This window comes from Poecile atricapillus, chromosome 6 (assembly GCF_030490865.1).
Source record: "Poecile atricapillus isolate bPoeAtr1 chromosome 6, bPoeAtr1.hap1, whole genome shotgun sequence".
Taxonomy (NCBI): domain Eukaryota; kingdom Metazoa; phylum Chordata; class Aves; order Passeriformes; family Paridae; genus Poecile; species Poecile atricapillus.
In genome coordinates, this window is record NC_081254.1 from 30,786,150 (window position 1) to 30,799,956 (window position 13,807).

The window sequence follows — 13,807 nt, forward strand, 5'->3', positions numbered from 1 at the left end:
TTCTATGAGAAGTTTTCACAACAAGTAACTTGGATCTTTATTTTTAGAACAAAACAAGGTTTTTTTTCCACTAATTGAAAGAAAAGTGAGCCTGGAGAGCACTTGAGTGCTCTATGTATTAATCCATATCCATAAAGTGATGCAGAAATTCCTACATCAGCAACTTATGGAAACTCTTAGAATAGGACCAGAAAATTTAAAATTACCACAAGCCTCTTTTCAGGACAGTAGACACTCAGAGGTCTTTGTGTCTCAATTTATTTATGCATCTACCAAGCTTAAATCTGTGCATATTTTACTGCAATCAGTGAGAATATTCTTGCAATCAATAACTTCAGTGTCTTGCTTACATTTATGTTCCTAGTCGTTTTTATGGAAGAACATTTCTGAGGCACAACATAAAATAAATAAATAAAATATTGAGGCACTAAACAAAATATATATGCTAGGTAACTCGTATCTCAATATTTTAGCAAAGGAGAGGTAAGGCCTGGCCACACAAACCATTTTAGTCATCTAGAATAATTTAAATATGTCCTGGAGTAGAAGTCTCTCATGTGAAAAATGTGGCTAAGAAATTTTAAGTGACTTGATGCAGTAATTTTGTACAAGTCAAAGATGTCTGGTCTGTTGTTCAGATTGTTGGGTATTTGCAAAGGTTGGTATTTCTGTATATTAATTAGGTAATACAATGTGGATATTGTTACGTTCTGGAAAACATCCATGTTCAGAGAAGAAAAACAGCCTGCCTTGTGACCCAGAGATTTTCCTGCCTTCCATAACATTCTGTGAATGATTGTTTTTGTCTAATGTAATTTCACAGAGATCTGGAGGAAGATCCATTATTTACTGATCTGTCTCCAGATAACACGCTGTCAGCTCAGGAGTGGCTCAGTGCTTCTCCACCTGTCAGTCCAGAACATCCAAAAAATGATGGGAAGACTGAAGTTCATAAAATTGTAAATAGGTGAGTTGAAACAAAGACTTGAGGAAATGTCTGAATGTGTGGGTGTCTGCACACACTGTGCAAATTAAATGTGTACTCTGTAATGGATGTTATTCTGTGCCAGATGGGAAAATGACTCCACAGAAGGAAATTATGTGGTATTTTATCAGAAAGCTACTTCTGAAAGATTAGAGCTTGTATGAATTCAACATAAATGAGAAAAATAGAAGAACTTCACAGCTAATGGTTGAAAACTCGGAATTCACGATGAAAGCCTTGTTAATTATAAAAGTTGTTTTTTGCAGAAATATTTGCTGTACTTAAAATGCTGCTGTAGGACTTGACCTTTCTGGACAAGTCTGGGGAGTCTTGCCATAAACCTTTCAGGGGAAAAAAACCCCTCAAACTTACTTAGAGCTTCAAAGTTTCTTAAAACACACACATAAAAGGAGATAATTGCCATAATAATTGCTAGAGATAACCTTCTGTTCCCTGAAAGTCAGGAGCACTTGTGTCACCTGTGACATACCTCAGTGCCTGTTAGACTCACTGCAAATTGGATATCACAAAGCGGACAAGCTCTGCTCTAAGCAACTTAGTGATGGTAATTCTCTTAGGAACTAATATTAGGACGAGGGCTGTTTGCTCTGTCAGTACTTGGTAGCAAAGCAGCGTTGGTGTGTCATTGGTGACCTATCTGCCTGGCCAGAAATAATCAAAGGTGTTAGCCAAAGGAAGCAATCAGCCCAGGGACAGCCAGAACAGAGTGACATCATCACTTCTTGCCCTCTTTCCCCCAGTATTGCTATTTATAGTTTATGGTGGTCATGGTTTGGAGCAAAGACACAAAGAACACTCTCCTAAATTTACCTCATGTAGCCTCCATCAGGGAATAGAAATGTTTCGTGATTTGCAGTGTTCTGCAAATTTGTACTTTTTGAGATAAGATGAACTCCACATGAAAAGTCAGCTAGTACATATTTCTGCATATAAATTCTGCAGGAGTGTCCAGCAGTTCTTGGGGTATGGTGAAGGCTGAAATTTGGAATCAGGATCCAAAGACTGGGTTTTATTCTGCTGTCCAGAAATTTTAATGGGTTTAATTTGTTACTTTAAAGTTACTAAGATTATTCAGAATTTTCTTATGCAGTTTAGGTCAGGTATCAGTGAAGTAATAAGGACAGAGTATTTGACTACACACCTGGCAAAGGCAATTACGGTTGTAACAGGGGCATTTATATGCAAATACTCCTGTGTGTCTTAGATTTTCTTTTTTTTTTTGCCACAGCAAGCTGGTAAATAAAGCTACCTATGAAGTAGGTTAAGAATTTTAAGTATAATTCTTCTTCTCTTTTGGCTCATTTATTCCCAAGTATATTTTGTTTTAGCTCTAGTAAGGTGGAGTCTGACCCTTAGCGAATACTTGACCTATTTAATCTCCATTCTGTCTGCTGATTCTCAGAAAATGCTTCCACTGATGACTTTACCTCTAGTGCCAGATACGAAAGTTCTCAAGTATGTACCTCATTATTACAAACAATATTTGGAATAGATAGGCTTAAACAGATTTTGTATTCTCTGTTCTTCACATAAAGTTATGGTAGAGTCTGTGGATTAATTGGCCAGACAGTTCAGCGCTGTGTGTACACTGGTACAGATGATGAGAAAGTATTGATCTGCTGCTCTGTGGAATATAGTCATCAATGTACTTTTTTTTTCTCTTCAGTTTTCTTTGTCTTGTACCTGATGAAGCAAAGTCATCATACCATGTGGAGGGTACAGGTTATGATACTTACCTCAGAGATGCCCACAGACAAGTAAGTCAGTGAACTCTTCCTTAGTCCTTGAGAATTTGAAATGCTGGTGAGAATATACAAATGGTTCTGTAAATAGTCCTATTAAATGCATCTTTTGGTAATGGAAGATGGGAAAATTCAATTTTCATTTTTAATGAAAACTTACCTTTAGAGATCTTTCGATGATGAATTCACCTTGTATTGCACTAGTGGGAATAATGGATGACATCAAATGCATTAATATTCATATAACAAATACAATGAGAGAAAACCTGAACCACAGATAGATTCTTAATTTGCTTCTGCATTTATCTGCATTCTCTTGGAGAATTGACTGCCAAGCTGTATGAAAGAACTAAAGAGAAATTAAAATGCTGCATAGGAGTTATGCAATCTGGGACTTTGCAAATAAAGGCTCATCACAGGGAATGCACAGCCTAAGGCATTCAGGTTTGAAGTTGGGAGGTTGGGTAGGCAGGGAAAGATTTATGATTTACTCTTTAGAAATAAATGCAGGTTTTGCTTTTACAAACATAAAGTTTCCTTAGTAAGAGGACAGTCACTGTTTGCTTGCAGCATTCTTATTGAAATCCTGTGAATCTTCTCGAATAGAAAAATTTATGCAAAGAAACAGAGTAACTGAGAGCTATATTTAGTATGCAATTCAAAAATTCCATAACCTTGGAATTACGTTATCAGCTGCTAAAGATGGGAAGTTTGGATTTCTGTATTTATAGTGCTTCATCTGTAGTCTCTCCTTAAAAAGAAGGGGAATAGAAAATAGAGAATAAGGAAACAAAGGTTGATATAAAATTCCCCTATGTTCTATTCTTGGATGCCAGAAACCACTTATCATCTTCGTCTTTCTTTCATGCCTTGGGAAAAATTGTACTGGGAGTTATTAGAGAGTAGAATTGGTTTCTGTCACTTCCTGACGATGATATGGCTACTGTTAAAATATTTTCCTCCTAAGAGTAGCCCTGCCTGTTGCTGTTATTACATCCAAAGCTGTTCTGCTTCCTTATTGCTGTTTCTGGAAGCTTGCTCAAATAGGTAAGCTACAATCAATGCAGAATTTTTGAGCCTGTTTTCTGACTCTTTTGCTTCTGTTTCTTCCTGTGTTCCTTATTTTCTCTGCTTCAACTTATGCTCCTTTTAAGGTGTAATTCCTTGCAAGTGAGGCATCAGGCAGCACACAGCAGTTATGGGGCAAGGTAGAGAAAGACTGCCAGGGGTGTTAGGAAACAAAGAAAGGGAAGAAGAAGCCCTGAAATACTTCTAGTTTGTATGTTCTGCATGTAGACATGCATTTCCTGTCCTGGGAATTAGGGAGCAGGATGGTTTGGATAGCAAGATCAGCTACGCATAATGCAGTGGAAGTGTGGTAATTCACTCTCAAGAGGATGTTAAAAAATGCAATTCCTGCCTCAGAAGAACCCTGATTAGGCTGTGTATTGTTGGTGTCACTTTGTGTTTTGGCCCCAGCTGCTTTTTGGGAGCTCTGTTCTCCACTCACTGCTTCTCAAACTATCCTAGTAGCAGGAATATCCCCAGGAAAATGCAGCAGGTGCCTGCTGATAGTGCTTTTACTGATAGTGTTTACTGTAGAATGACTGATCTTTTTGAGCTTAGATTTATCATTTAGCTACAGATTATAGTTTTAAGGTGTATGGACTATTAAAGGAAATCAAATGGTTTCTATGGAGATTTAAGTCTGTTTTCCTCACTACTTTTTTATAGTTCCGGGATTATTGTGTCATTTGCTTACGGTGGGAGTGGCCTGGATCTCCCAAATCTTTGGAAAAGTGCAATTTAGAAGCATCATTTTTTGAAGGACACTTCTTGAAAGTCCTCTTTGAAAGAATGGGCAGGATTCTTGATCAGGTAAGAAAAAACAAGTTAAGAATTCCATTTCTGATACTTTCATCACTTCTAAAGAGCTGATCTCCCATCAGGTCCTGTGGATTCCCATTACTCCCTATTATAGTGTTATATTATTGTGTAATGTTCATAAGCAGGACCAAAGCCATTTGCACATACAAATGCACAGGGAACATGCACAGGAGGCCAGGAGTAGCCTCTAGGTCAGCTCTGTGAGTGTTCATGGGAGCACTCATATGAGTCTGTGATATCAGAAAGCATTGCAGAGGTGGTAGCTTTCACTAACCTCATTTCTGACAGAAGACAGCTCAAGCACACAAGTGAAGTAACTTGTTTCAAATGCCTCATGACTAGACTGGTACTAGACACTACATTCTTCCTCCTGCTGGTATTAGAAATTTCTGTAGAACTGACTGTACCCTAAGAATTTTTTTTAATTTCCTGAACTTCAAAATCTGCTGGGTTTAATCTTTTTAGCTACAGGGAATTTTTTTAGGATTTATCTGATATGGGGCCATTTTACTGAGTCTGCTGACACATGGGCAGAAATAAAAGCTCTGTGTGAAGAAGCAGCTTTCTTTAATGCTCTCAATTAGTTGGAATCACAACAGCAATCTGTCAGAACAATGCAGCACGTGTTAGTCCTTTGTTTCCTTGTCCTCTTGTGAACACCAGATAATGCTCATGCCTTCAAAGCTTCCTAATGAATTGGCTGACTCAAACAGCTCTAAAGACCTTCTCCTACAGTTCAGCTAGGTAGGCAGTGAATAGATTTATGGAAGGAATTTTTGTCTCTCTCTGCAGAGTAACTCTGCTATAATAACTCAAAATGTAGTGATCTCTTTTACCTGTAACATCTGTGGTCCAGGGGCTGAAAGCTTCATTTGTTAGGAGATTGGGATGAATCTGTTGCTGGAGTGCCAAGTACAGAAATAACTGCCACTGACTGGAAGAAATAAGTGCTTTCATTTCAAAAGATTTATGAGGCAACTTTGCAATGCAACAGTGTGTGGTAACAAATTCAAGAATAAGATACCTAAATATTACTTATGTGGACACATGTAGTCAGTGGAAATTTTGTCAAAGCAGCCCTAGTAGTCCCTGGGGCTCTTAGGCTGAAAGACATGTAGGTATCTCTTTGAGGGCAAAGTGAATCAGCTCAGCTTCCTCGGCTCTGTGGACTGAAAGCTCCACTCAAGTGCCTGAACTCAGGTATCTGTTGCCTTTTTTGTGTTGTCCAGGATATTCCCAGAAGTTTGTGGTTCCAACACAGATCTTGCAGGATCCACCCTGTGTGGAACCATCAAGAGACCAGCAGATACTTGGGAGCATCTGAGGTGGCAGGAGATGTTTGTGTGTGGGCAGGTGTATCACTGTTGACTCAGCTAATGAGAGCTTAGACATGCAGACATGGCTAAATGTATCCGTCTTAATCTGAGGGTGAATTCATCCAAATCTCCTAGATCTGCAAAGGGCAAGAATCTGTTCTAATTCTTCAGTGGGATGCTAACTTCAGAGCATAAAGATGGGAATTTCAGGTCATTAAATCATTCTCTTCTCGGTGTGATGATGGCAGTGAGGATATTACTGCCAATATGCAGTCAGAGATTAAATGAGAGCCCTGTAATCCACTTAGATCTGCAAGGTTGCTTGACACAGAGATGTACCAAAGGATTGTCTGTCCCTCTCTTGTCAATTTAGTCTGTTCTGCCATTGAAGAGATAGAAGGAGGTTCTATTGGTTTGAAAATTCTGGGCTCAATGAAAATGTCAGCTTGTTTTCACTGGGATGACAAAATGAAAGACAAATAAAAGTTTTGAAACTTTTGAAGCCATGGTGAAAATGTTTGCTTTTATGGAAATAAGTTTCTTACTAGAATGGTCAAATCCTTTAAAATAGGCACCTTTTTTTTCCTGGAAAGTAGGGTATTGTTTTATTCCTTATAACTGGTAAGTGTTTTCCAGCATCTGACAGTGTTGCCTCTCCCATTTGGTTGATTTGGGGAAGGGAGGTAGACAAGAAGCTCAGAATCTCCTGCTGCTTTCCCAGCCCAGGACTGGTCCCATATCCCATAGGTTTCTGCCACAAGATGGCCAGGCCTTCTGCAATGGTTCTTTCCCAGAAAACAATAAAGTAGAAGAGAAATAACGTATTAGCTGTGAACATGGATTTCTCTCTGGCAATTTCCTGAGCTCATATACTTTACAGTTTCCCAGGAGAAGCAAGCAGATGTTTAATCTAGGCTGATTCCATGCTATTTAGCTGAAGAAATGTTTTATGGGAAGAGGACTTTCCCTGCAATAAACAAGTGTGCAAAAGCTTCAAGTGGTTGTAGCAGCCATACAGATAATAATATCTAATGCCCAACTGTCATATTCACAGCAGTGCTGTTGTGAAAAGCAGAGGCTGGGCCTGTATTCTAATCTAACTTTTTATCTTTATTTATTCCTAACCCTGTGTATAAAGTTCTAGTAGTTAAATAAACATGAGGTGGATGAAAAGAAGCCAGCATGAAAATAACTAAGCACTGTGTTTCCCTCTTTTTGCAGCCCTATGATGTAAATTTACAAGTTACATCAGTGTTGTCCAAACTGTCCCTGTTTCCCCATCCTCATATACATGAATACCTTTTGGATCCTTACGTCAACCTCGCCTCTGGCTGCAAGTCTCTCTTTTCTGTGATTGTCAGGGTGAGTGAACACAGCAATAATTACACATGGCAGTACAGCAGTAATATATTTAATAACTTTGTTGTTAGTGGTAATAGTTGCTGGGTAGTTTAAGTTGGTAAATGTTTGTCATTGAAAGCTGATTTTGAATCAGGTTTGGGCCTAGATGGAGGCTGTTCTTAACAATTAAGTCCTGGATTTATCAATAGTGCCCTTCTTCTCCGTTTCCATCTCTTCCTACCAGACTTGCATCCTAGAAGTGCTGGCTGGGTGCCTGTCACACTGCAGTGTCCTCAGTCAGAATCCCTCGCTTATCCCACGCACCAGCTGTTACTGAGCTGGTCAGGAGCCTGTTAATGATGCTTGCCCAAGAGGGCTTGGCTCCCTTTCTCCCAGCAGCCCTCCCTGTTCCAAAATACAACCTTCACTCTCTCTCCCCCTGTGCTTTCTCTAGGCCCAGAAATTCACTGGTTGATTGTCTATGTCAACATTTAAAAAGACAAATTAATTATTGATGTAATTTAAAATAAGTGATGCCATTTATGACAAGAACAAGTAAGGCTTTTGTATTTCTTTACTTCCTGCACTCACTCATCCTCTTTTTGGGCAGAGCAGCCTCTCTGCAGGTTGTTCTGTTTGCCTGTGAGGATGCTGAAGTGGGCACTGAAGCTGCCATTGAACCTTGCTGCCAGGCACTCTGCAGAGGTGTTAACTTTGTGTGTTGATGCCTGGGCTTTGCAGGTCGTCGGGGACCTCATGGTTAGAATCCAGCGCATCCCAGATTTCACTCCCAAACTTCTGCTGGTCAGAAAACGCCTGCTGGGCTTAGAGCCGGAAGGACCCATGTGAGTAAACACATTGCACGTTCTCCAGACGCGTGGCTGGGTTTGTGTGTGCCAGTCCTGATTCCCTGCAATTTTCTTCCTGTCCCAGCATTGACCACATGACGTTACTAGAGGGCGTGATTGTGCTGGAAGAGTTCTGCAAGGAGCTGGCGGCGATCGCCTTTGTGAAGTACCACACCTCAGCCACGCCCTGAGCAGCCCGGCCCGGCCACCCCCGGCTCCGGGCTGGGCTCGGCCGGAGAGCCACCACAACACCCAGAGACAAGGTGGTGCCTCCCGGCAAAGGGACAGGGGATGTTTGGAAGACGAGTTCCCTTCACCAGATGTTGAGTTTGCAAATGGACTTGGAATATGAGTGAAGGCATTTGGGGAGAAACCAATACACGTAATTTCTAGCCACTGTGTGAAGAGCTGCAAAAGCTGCATGAAGAACCACAGACATCAGACCTTGGTTATTCTGATTACAGTGTTTAGAGAGTTTGAGCTCTTGTATGTCCTGGGGCTCACATGCACCAATTTGCTCTTAGTGACCATATTACTTTTAAAAAAGCAAATTAATTTTATAATATTTTTATGTCTTAATTATTTTTCTTTTCAGTTGGATATATGAAAGAAAAACACACCTATGGCTGCAATGTATGTTATTAAAAATGCAGTTCAAAAAATCCACCAATCCATATACAATAAGATACGTTAATGAGGGATCATTTTGCTTTTGGTAGATCTTAAGTACAACTCTGAGCTTGATCCCTCAGTGGTTTACTACAAGAAATCTATCAGTCTAAAATCAATACTAAAGAAATTAATCCTGATTCGGCATCACATCCATAACGAATATATCTGAAGTGTACATGTTTGTAGCATGTTTGTCTGTGTCATTCCAAGTGATTAATCTCCAAGTCATCTGTGTAACTAGATTTGCTTTAGCTTTTTACATGGGAACTCTAATTTTTTTACTCATGTCACCTTTACATTGTAGGTTAATTATAGGTCATCATAGTTGTTGCTGAAACAGTATTTTTAATTTCTTTTAAATTGGTATTAGTCTGAATTGGTTTAAGAATCTTTTGTGCCTTGAAAATTGGTAGCATAAACATGATGTTATTTTGAGAGACATTTTTATTGCTTATCTAACCGTCACAGTGATGCCAACTCAGTTTAAGCATTGATAATTTATTTAGGACCAAAATTTGCACCTGCTTTTCACATGCTGGGATGCAGGAATGCCTTTCAGTGACCTCTTTTCCATGTGAATGCCATCAGCCAGGCCAGGCACTGGCCATGTGAGCAGAGGCCACTGCAGGGGGCTTTGCTTCTGCCCTCCAGAGGGTCCTCACTGCCAGCACCCAGTGCACTGGTGGCTGTGCTGGACCTGGCAGTCACACCCAGTGACCCATCCTGCTCTCCACACTCGTGGGTAGGACCTCTTTCCCCTCCTCTGAACCAGGCCAGGCAGAGCTCAGCTCCTTCCGTTTACATTGTCTTTCCTTGTTTGTCTTTCCTGCCCCCCTGTTTGCACAGCTAATGCCCATTTCAGATGTCATTGCTCAAATGCAAACATAGACTAATTTATTCAGTCACTAGAAGTCTTCTGGATTTACATGACTGTACCTAGAATCAGATTCTGCTCTCTATCCATGCCTTTCAGGTCTTGTTTTTTAATATTTATGGAAGCTGGATGTTAAGAGGCCTTTTAAGATAGGAGGTTAATTAGAGCAGTGTCACAGTTAATGGGCTAAATTTATTCTTGTCACCAGCGAAGAGCATCCTGCTGTAAAAGCTTCCAGTACAGGTTCAGCTGGAGAAAGCAGTTCTGGAAACATTTTGTCAGGTAAAACCTGTATTCAGGGGCTCCCTGTACTGGGACACTTTTGTAAAAATTGTTGCATTTCTCTGGCAAACAGAAGCATGTTTTACTTCTTCACCTGTTGTTTTTTTTTCTGCATTTAGCTCCAAAGTATTTTCAGGTCCAAGTAGTATAGTGGGACAAAGTTTGAAAAAATTACACTTACTTCATTTTTCTTCTTTAGAAACATACCTTGAATGTAGCAAATCATTTTTAGTGATCGACATTGCAGACAGTCCACATTGGGAGCTTCCTTTTAATACCTGACACATAGTTTAGAACATGTTGATGTCTATGCAGAGTGATATTTAATACATGCATTTGTTATTTATAAGGTCCCAATTCAGCAAAACAGTTAAACATAAGCTTAATTTCAAGTATTTTTTGCTTAAATCACAATCTTTTACATGAACAAAGAGTGTTGAGCAGAAATGCTGATGCCTTACTGAATTTGAGTCTTTGTTGGTTTTGCTTGAGCTTACTTTTTCCTCAAATCATCTATTTATTTTTTTTTCAAGCATGTACTCCAGAATACTTCTAATGCCCCAATTTCAGTGGAAACTGGAAGTGATAATACTACTATAAACAAAAATGAGCAAAATGTTAATAAAACCTTGCAAGAGCATTCCGAGTAATATAAAAATTGATAAAGCCATTCAAGAGTTGCCTGATCTCAAATGAAAGCATTAAACATCACTTCCTTTGTTTTGCTGTTTTCACTGGTACCCAAACTCATTACACTGAAAGGTGTTCTAATGCAAAACGCTGCAGAGCTGCAAGCACAGCTCCTTAAGCTTGTCCATGAGGAAAATAAGTAGATAGAACTGTGATCACTTTTAAATTCAGCCTGTGTCTCCAGTGACATTGGTGATGTTTTCTTGCAACCCAAATGTTATTTAGTCAATAAATTTATAAGACATGGATCCATCCTCACACAAGTGAAGCAATCTTTAAAGTTGTTTTGGCCTGAACTGCTTTTGTGAGTGCTGTCTACAAACCCTTAATCCCCCTACCTGATGACAATGACCTTTATTTTTGTAAAAGTGATTTAATCTTTCTTAAGAGATGGAACTCATTTAATTATTTTTGTGGTGATATTTTTCATGCACTTTTCTTTTGTTTTTAATGATTAGAAGTTAGTTCAGGTCCATGTTTTCACCTTTTTGATCTATGCATGTCATTGAGGAGCCCATTTTGTTTCTGTGTGCGTGTGTTTTTATGTGGTTATTTATTACCCAGAGAGGGCCACCCGAGAAAACACTTGGCCTGAAGAGTTCATGGCTTGTGCAGATCCTCCAGATGTCAGTGGGAGAGATGAGTGCTCATCACCTTAGAGAATGGGGCCACTGCTATTAGATTGAAATACTTGAGATGGGATTCTAGAATAATTTTTTATTTCAAAAAGCAGATCCAAACCACATTCTAATCCTGATGCACATGTGTGTAAATAGAGGCATTGTTTTATGGTTTTTTTGTTTATAGTGTGTATTTGATTTAGACTCTGATTTAGAAAATTTTGTAATAAGCCATGTGCTAGCTCTGATAGAACAAGTTTGTCCTTAGTTTCTCCTATGACTGTAATATTCCTGGTATTCAGATTCTGTCTGTGTAATGTTCTTACTCTATATTTGTCTGTGCAATATAAAAGCTGTGACTTGATGCACAGCTTGAGTCTGGTTGTACATCGCCTATGTATATATATACATATATATATATATATATATAAAAAAAAGGACCAGAATCCCAAGCTTGCTTACACTATGATTAGTGTAAAGATTGCCACACTTCATTTTACAGGGCACAAGTAATCATGGAATGGCTTTGTAAGTGCATGGTAATTTCTACCATAACTTGCTGTGCAATCTCACAGGTGACATTTTATTAGTGCTCTTTGTCTTGCTAGAAGAAATACTAACCTGAAGTACTTGGTAAGATTAAAGGGTCCTGGAGTAGACTTGGGGCTACATGGAAAATCCTTATCTGATATTGCATATCATACAGGGTTTTCAAACCATGTCCTCAATGCTTTCTGTGCCCTGTAAAATAGTGTAATTATATAAAATATATACTCCTTGTTTTGCCTCCTGCCTTGTTTACATTAAACAGAGGATATTCAGTAAAAATTTTCTATTAAACTTTGTGTAGGTCACTTACTAACAGTGTTGCCAAGGTTTCACAGAGGTGGGAATTTCCAATGAGGAATTGTTGAAACAGCCACATTACCAGACATACAATATTAAGTTTTATGAAGGAGGTTGTGATAAAACTCAACTTTTTGTGCTAAAAATGCATGGAGGATTAAAAGGGATATTCTCAAAATAAATTAATTTCAGTGAAGCGACTGCTTCTATTATTACAGAATCCGTAATAATTTTTGTATAGGTGACCTTGAGACAGAATATGTTTTAACAATTTACATCATGCCTTTGATCTTGAAGTCCTCATTTATTTTGAGTCTGTTTCTACAGCATCTTCTGGGACAGACGTGTTTCCTGTACTGTGCTGTGCAGGGCTCGGACTGAATCAGCATGCTCTTGCCCAGGAAAATGGGAAGCCTAGGGAAATGGGCAGGATGGAGTCATCCTGGGCACAGATGAGCTAACATCTGCTCTTTCCTGGGAGTCCTGATATCCTTCCAGAAAGGCTGCAGCTGATCAAGGCCTCTGTTTTCTGTAGCATTTGAGTGCAGAGTGTGTCAGTCACAACACTGCTTTGTTGGAGACAAATGTCATAGGAGTAAGCATCATTTCTTCCTTCAGGGCCTTCGAGGAAGGCTTTTATACACAGAGGTTTATATATGTTTTTATATACTTTTAAATTGTGTTTGTTGTGTGTTTTTATCTACTTTTGGTTTCCTTCTAGTTTTCATCAGCTTCTTAAAAATCTTGTTGCTCTGTAGGATCCCCTCTGAGGGCTGCACTTGGATGTTAAGCTGTTCCTCCTCAGTATTTAACATCTGCAAGTGCTCTTACATCTTTAATAAGAACAGTGCTACAGCAAGATGATGCACTTGACAGCTTTCATTATAGCTGTCTGCAGCTTTCTCCCATCCTCTTGGGTCTCAGAGATTGTCATCTCCCACCCCAGATCATTTATCTGCTGTGGCTGCGTGAAGCATTCAGAGATTTAGGGAGACTTTCCTTTCTCAAGCAGTGAGAAAGTTGTATCAAAATGGAATGTTTTGCATCTTTGCAAACATTTTTGTCTTAGTTTGATATTCTTAAAATGATTGAATTATTGAAGTGCGGTTATCTTATGGCACTTGCATTCTGATACAAGATTTTTGGGGCTCTAGATCCTATTGGGGGGGAAAAAAAGAGAATGCTGTCTATGTGTGGTCTCTACTTCATATTCATTAACTCATTGTACAGATTATCAGCCAGAGTTCTCAATGTAGATACAAGTAGCACAGGATCTACTGCCTTTGTTAACCTTTAAATATCAGCAGAACTGGTGCTGTCAAAGCCTCAAGGCTTTTGCTGGTTTGGTATGTGATCCAGTTGCATTAAAGTGGATTAATGCTCAGTGAAGTGAATCTGTCCCAGGTTGTATGAGCCCTTTCAGCCTGAACTGTGTGTTCCTGGTGCATCCTTTATCAGCTGAGGCTCCCTGTGAATGGTAAGAGAAAGAAATGAAGAGCAATTCAGGAATCAAGTGAAACATATGGTGGATTAAAATTTTCAGGTGCCATAAGCTTCTTGGAAATGGCAAAAAGAGAGTGTGAAATTTTAAATTTTACATATTTGGACTGTTTGCCTTTGGAGTTAGATCTGTGCCTTTGGAGTCAGATCTGTGAGGGTAAAATGATGCATCTTGGAACATGG

The 13,807-nt window shown here is 39.3% G+C and overlaps 1 protein-coding gene across 3 annotated transcripts in view; it reads left to right on the top strand.

Moving 5' to 3' along the window:
• Positions 1-12,320, top strand: part of FHIP2A (FHF complex subunit HOOK interacting protein 2A) — a 34,131-nt gene extending 21,811 nt beyond the window's left edge. For all 3 annotated transcript variants that reach the window (XM_058841800.1, XM_058841801.1, XM_058841802.1), the window contains 6 exons: positions 824-967; positions 2,673-2,763; positions 4,483-4,626; positions 7,173-7,313; positions 8,034-8,137; positions 8,226-12,320. In XM_058841800.1, coding sequence (XP_058697783.1) covers positions 824-967; positions 2,673-2,763; positions 4,483-4,626; positions 7,173-7,313; positions 8,034-8,137; positions 8,226-8,331 — 730 coding nt within the window. In that variant the 3' untranslated portion in view covers positions 8,332-12,320. The remainder of the gene's footprint in view (positions 1-823; positions 968-2,672; positions 2,764-4,482; positions 4,627-7,172; positions 7,314-8,033; positions 8,138-8,225) is intronic.
• The last annotated feature ends 1,487 nt before the right edge of the window (positions 12,321-13,807 follow it).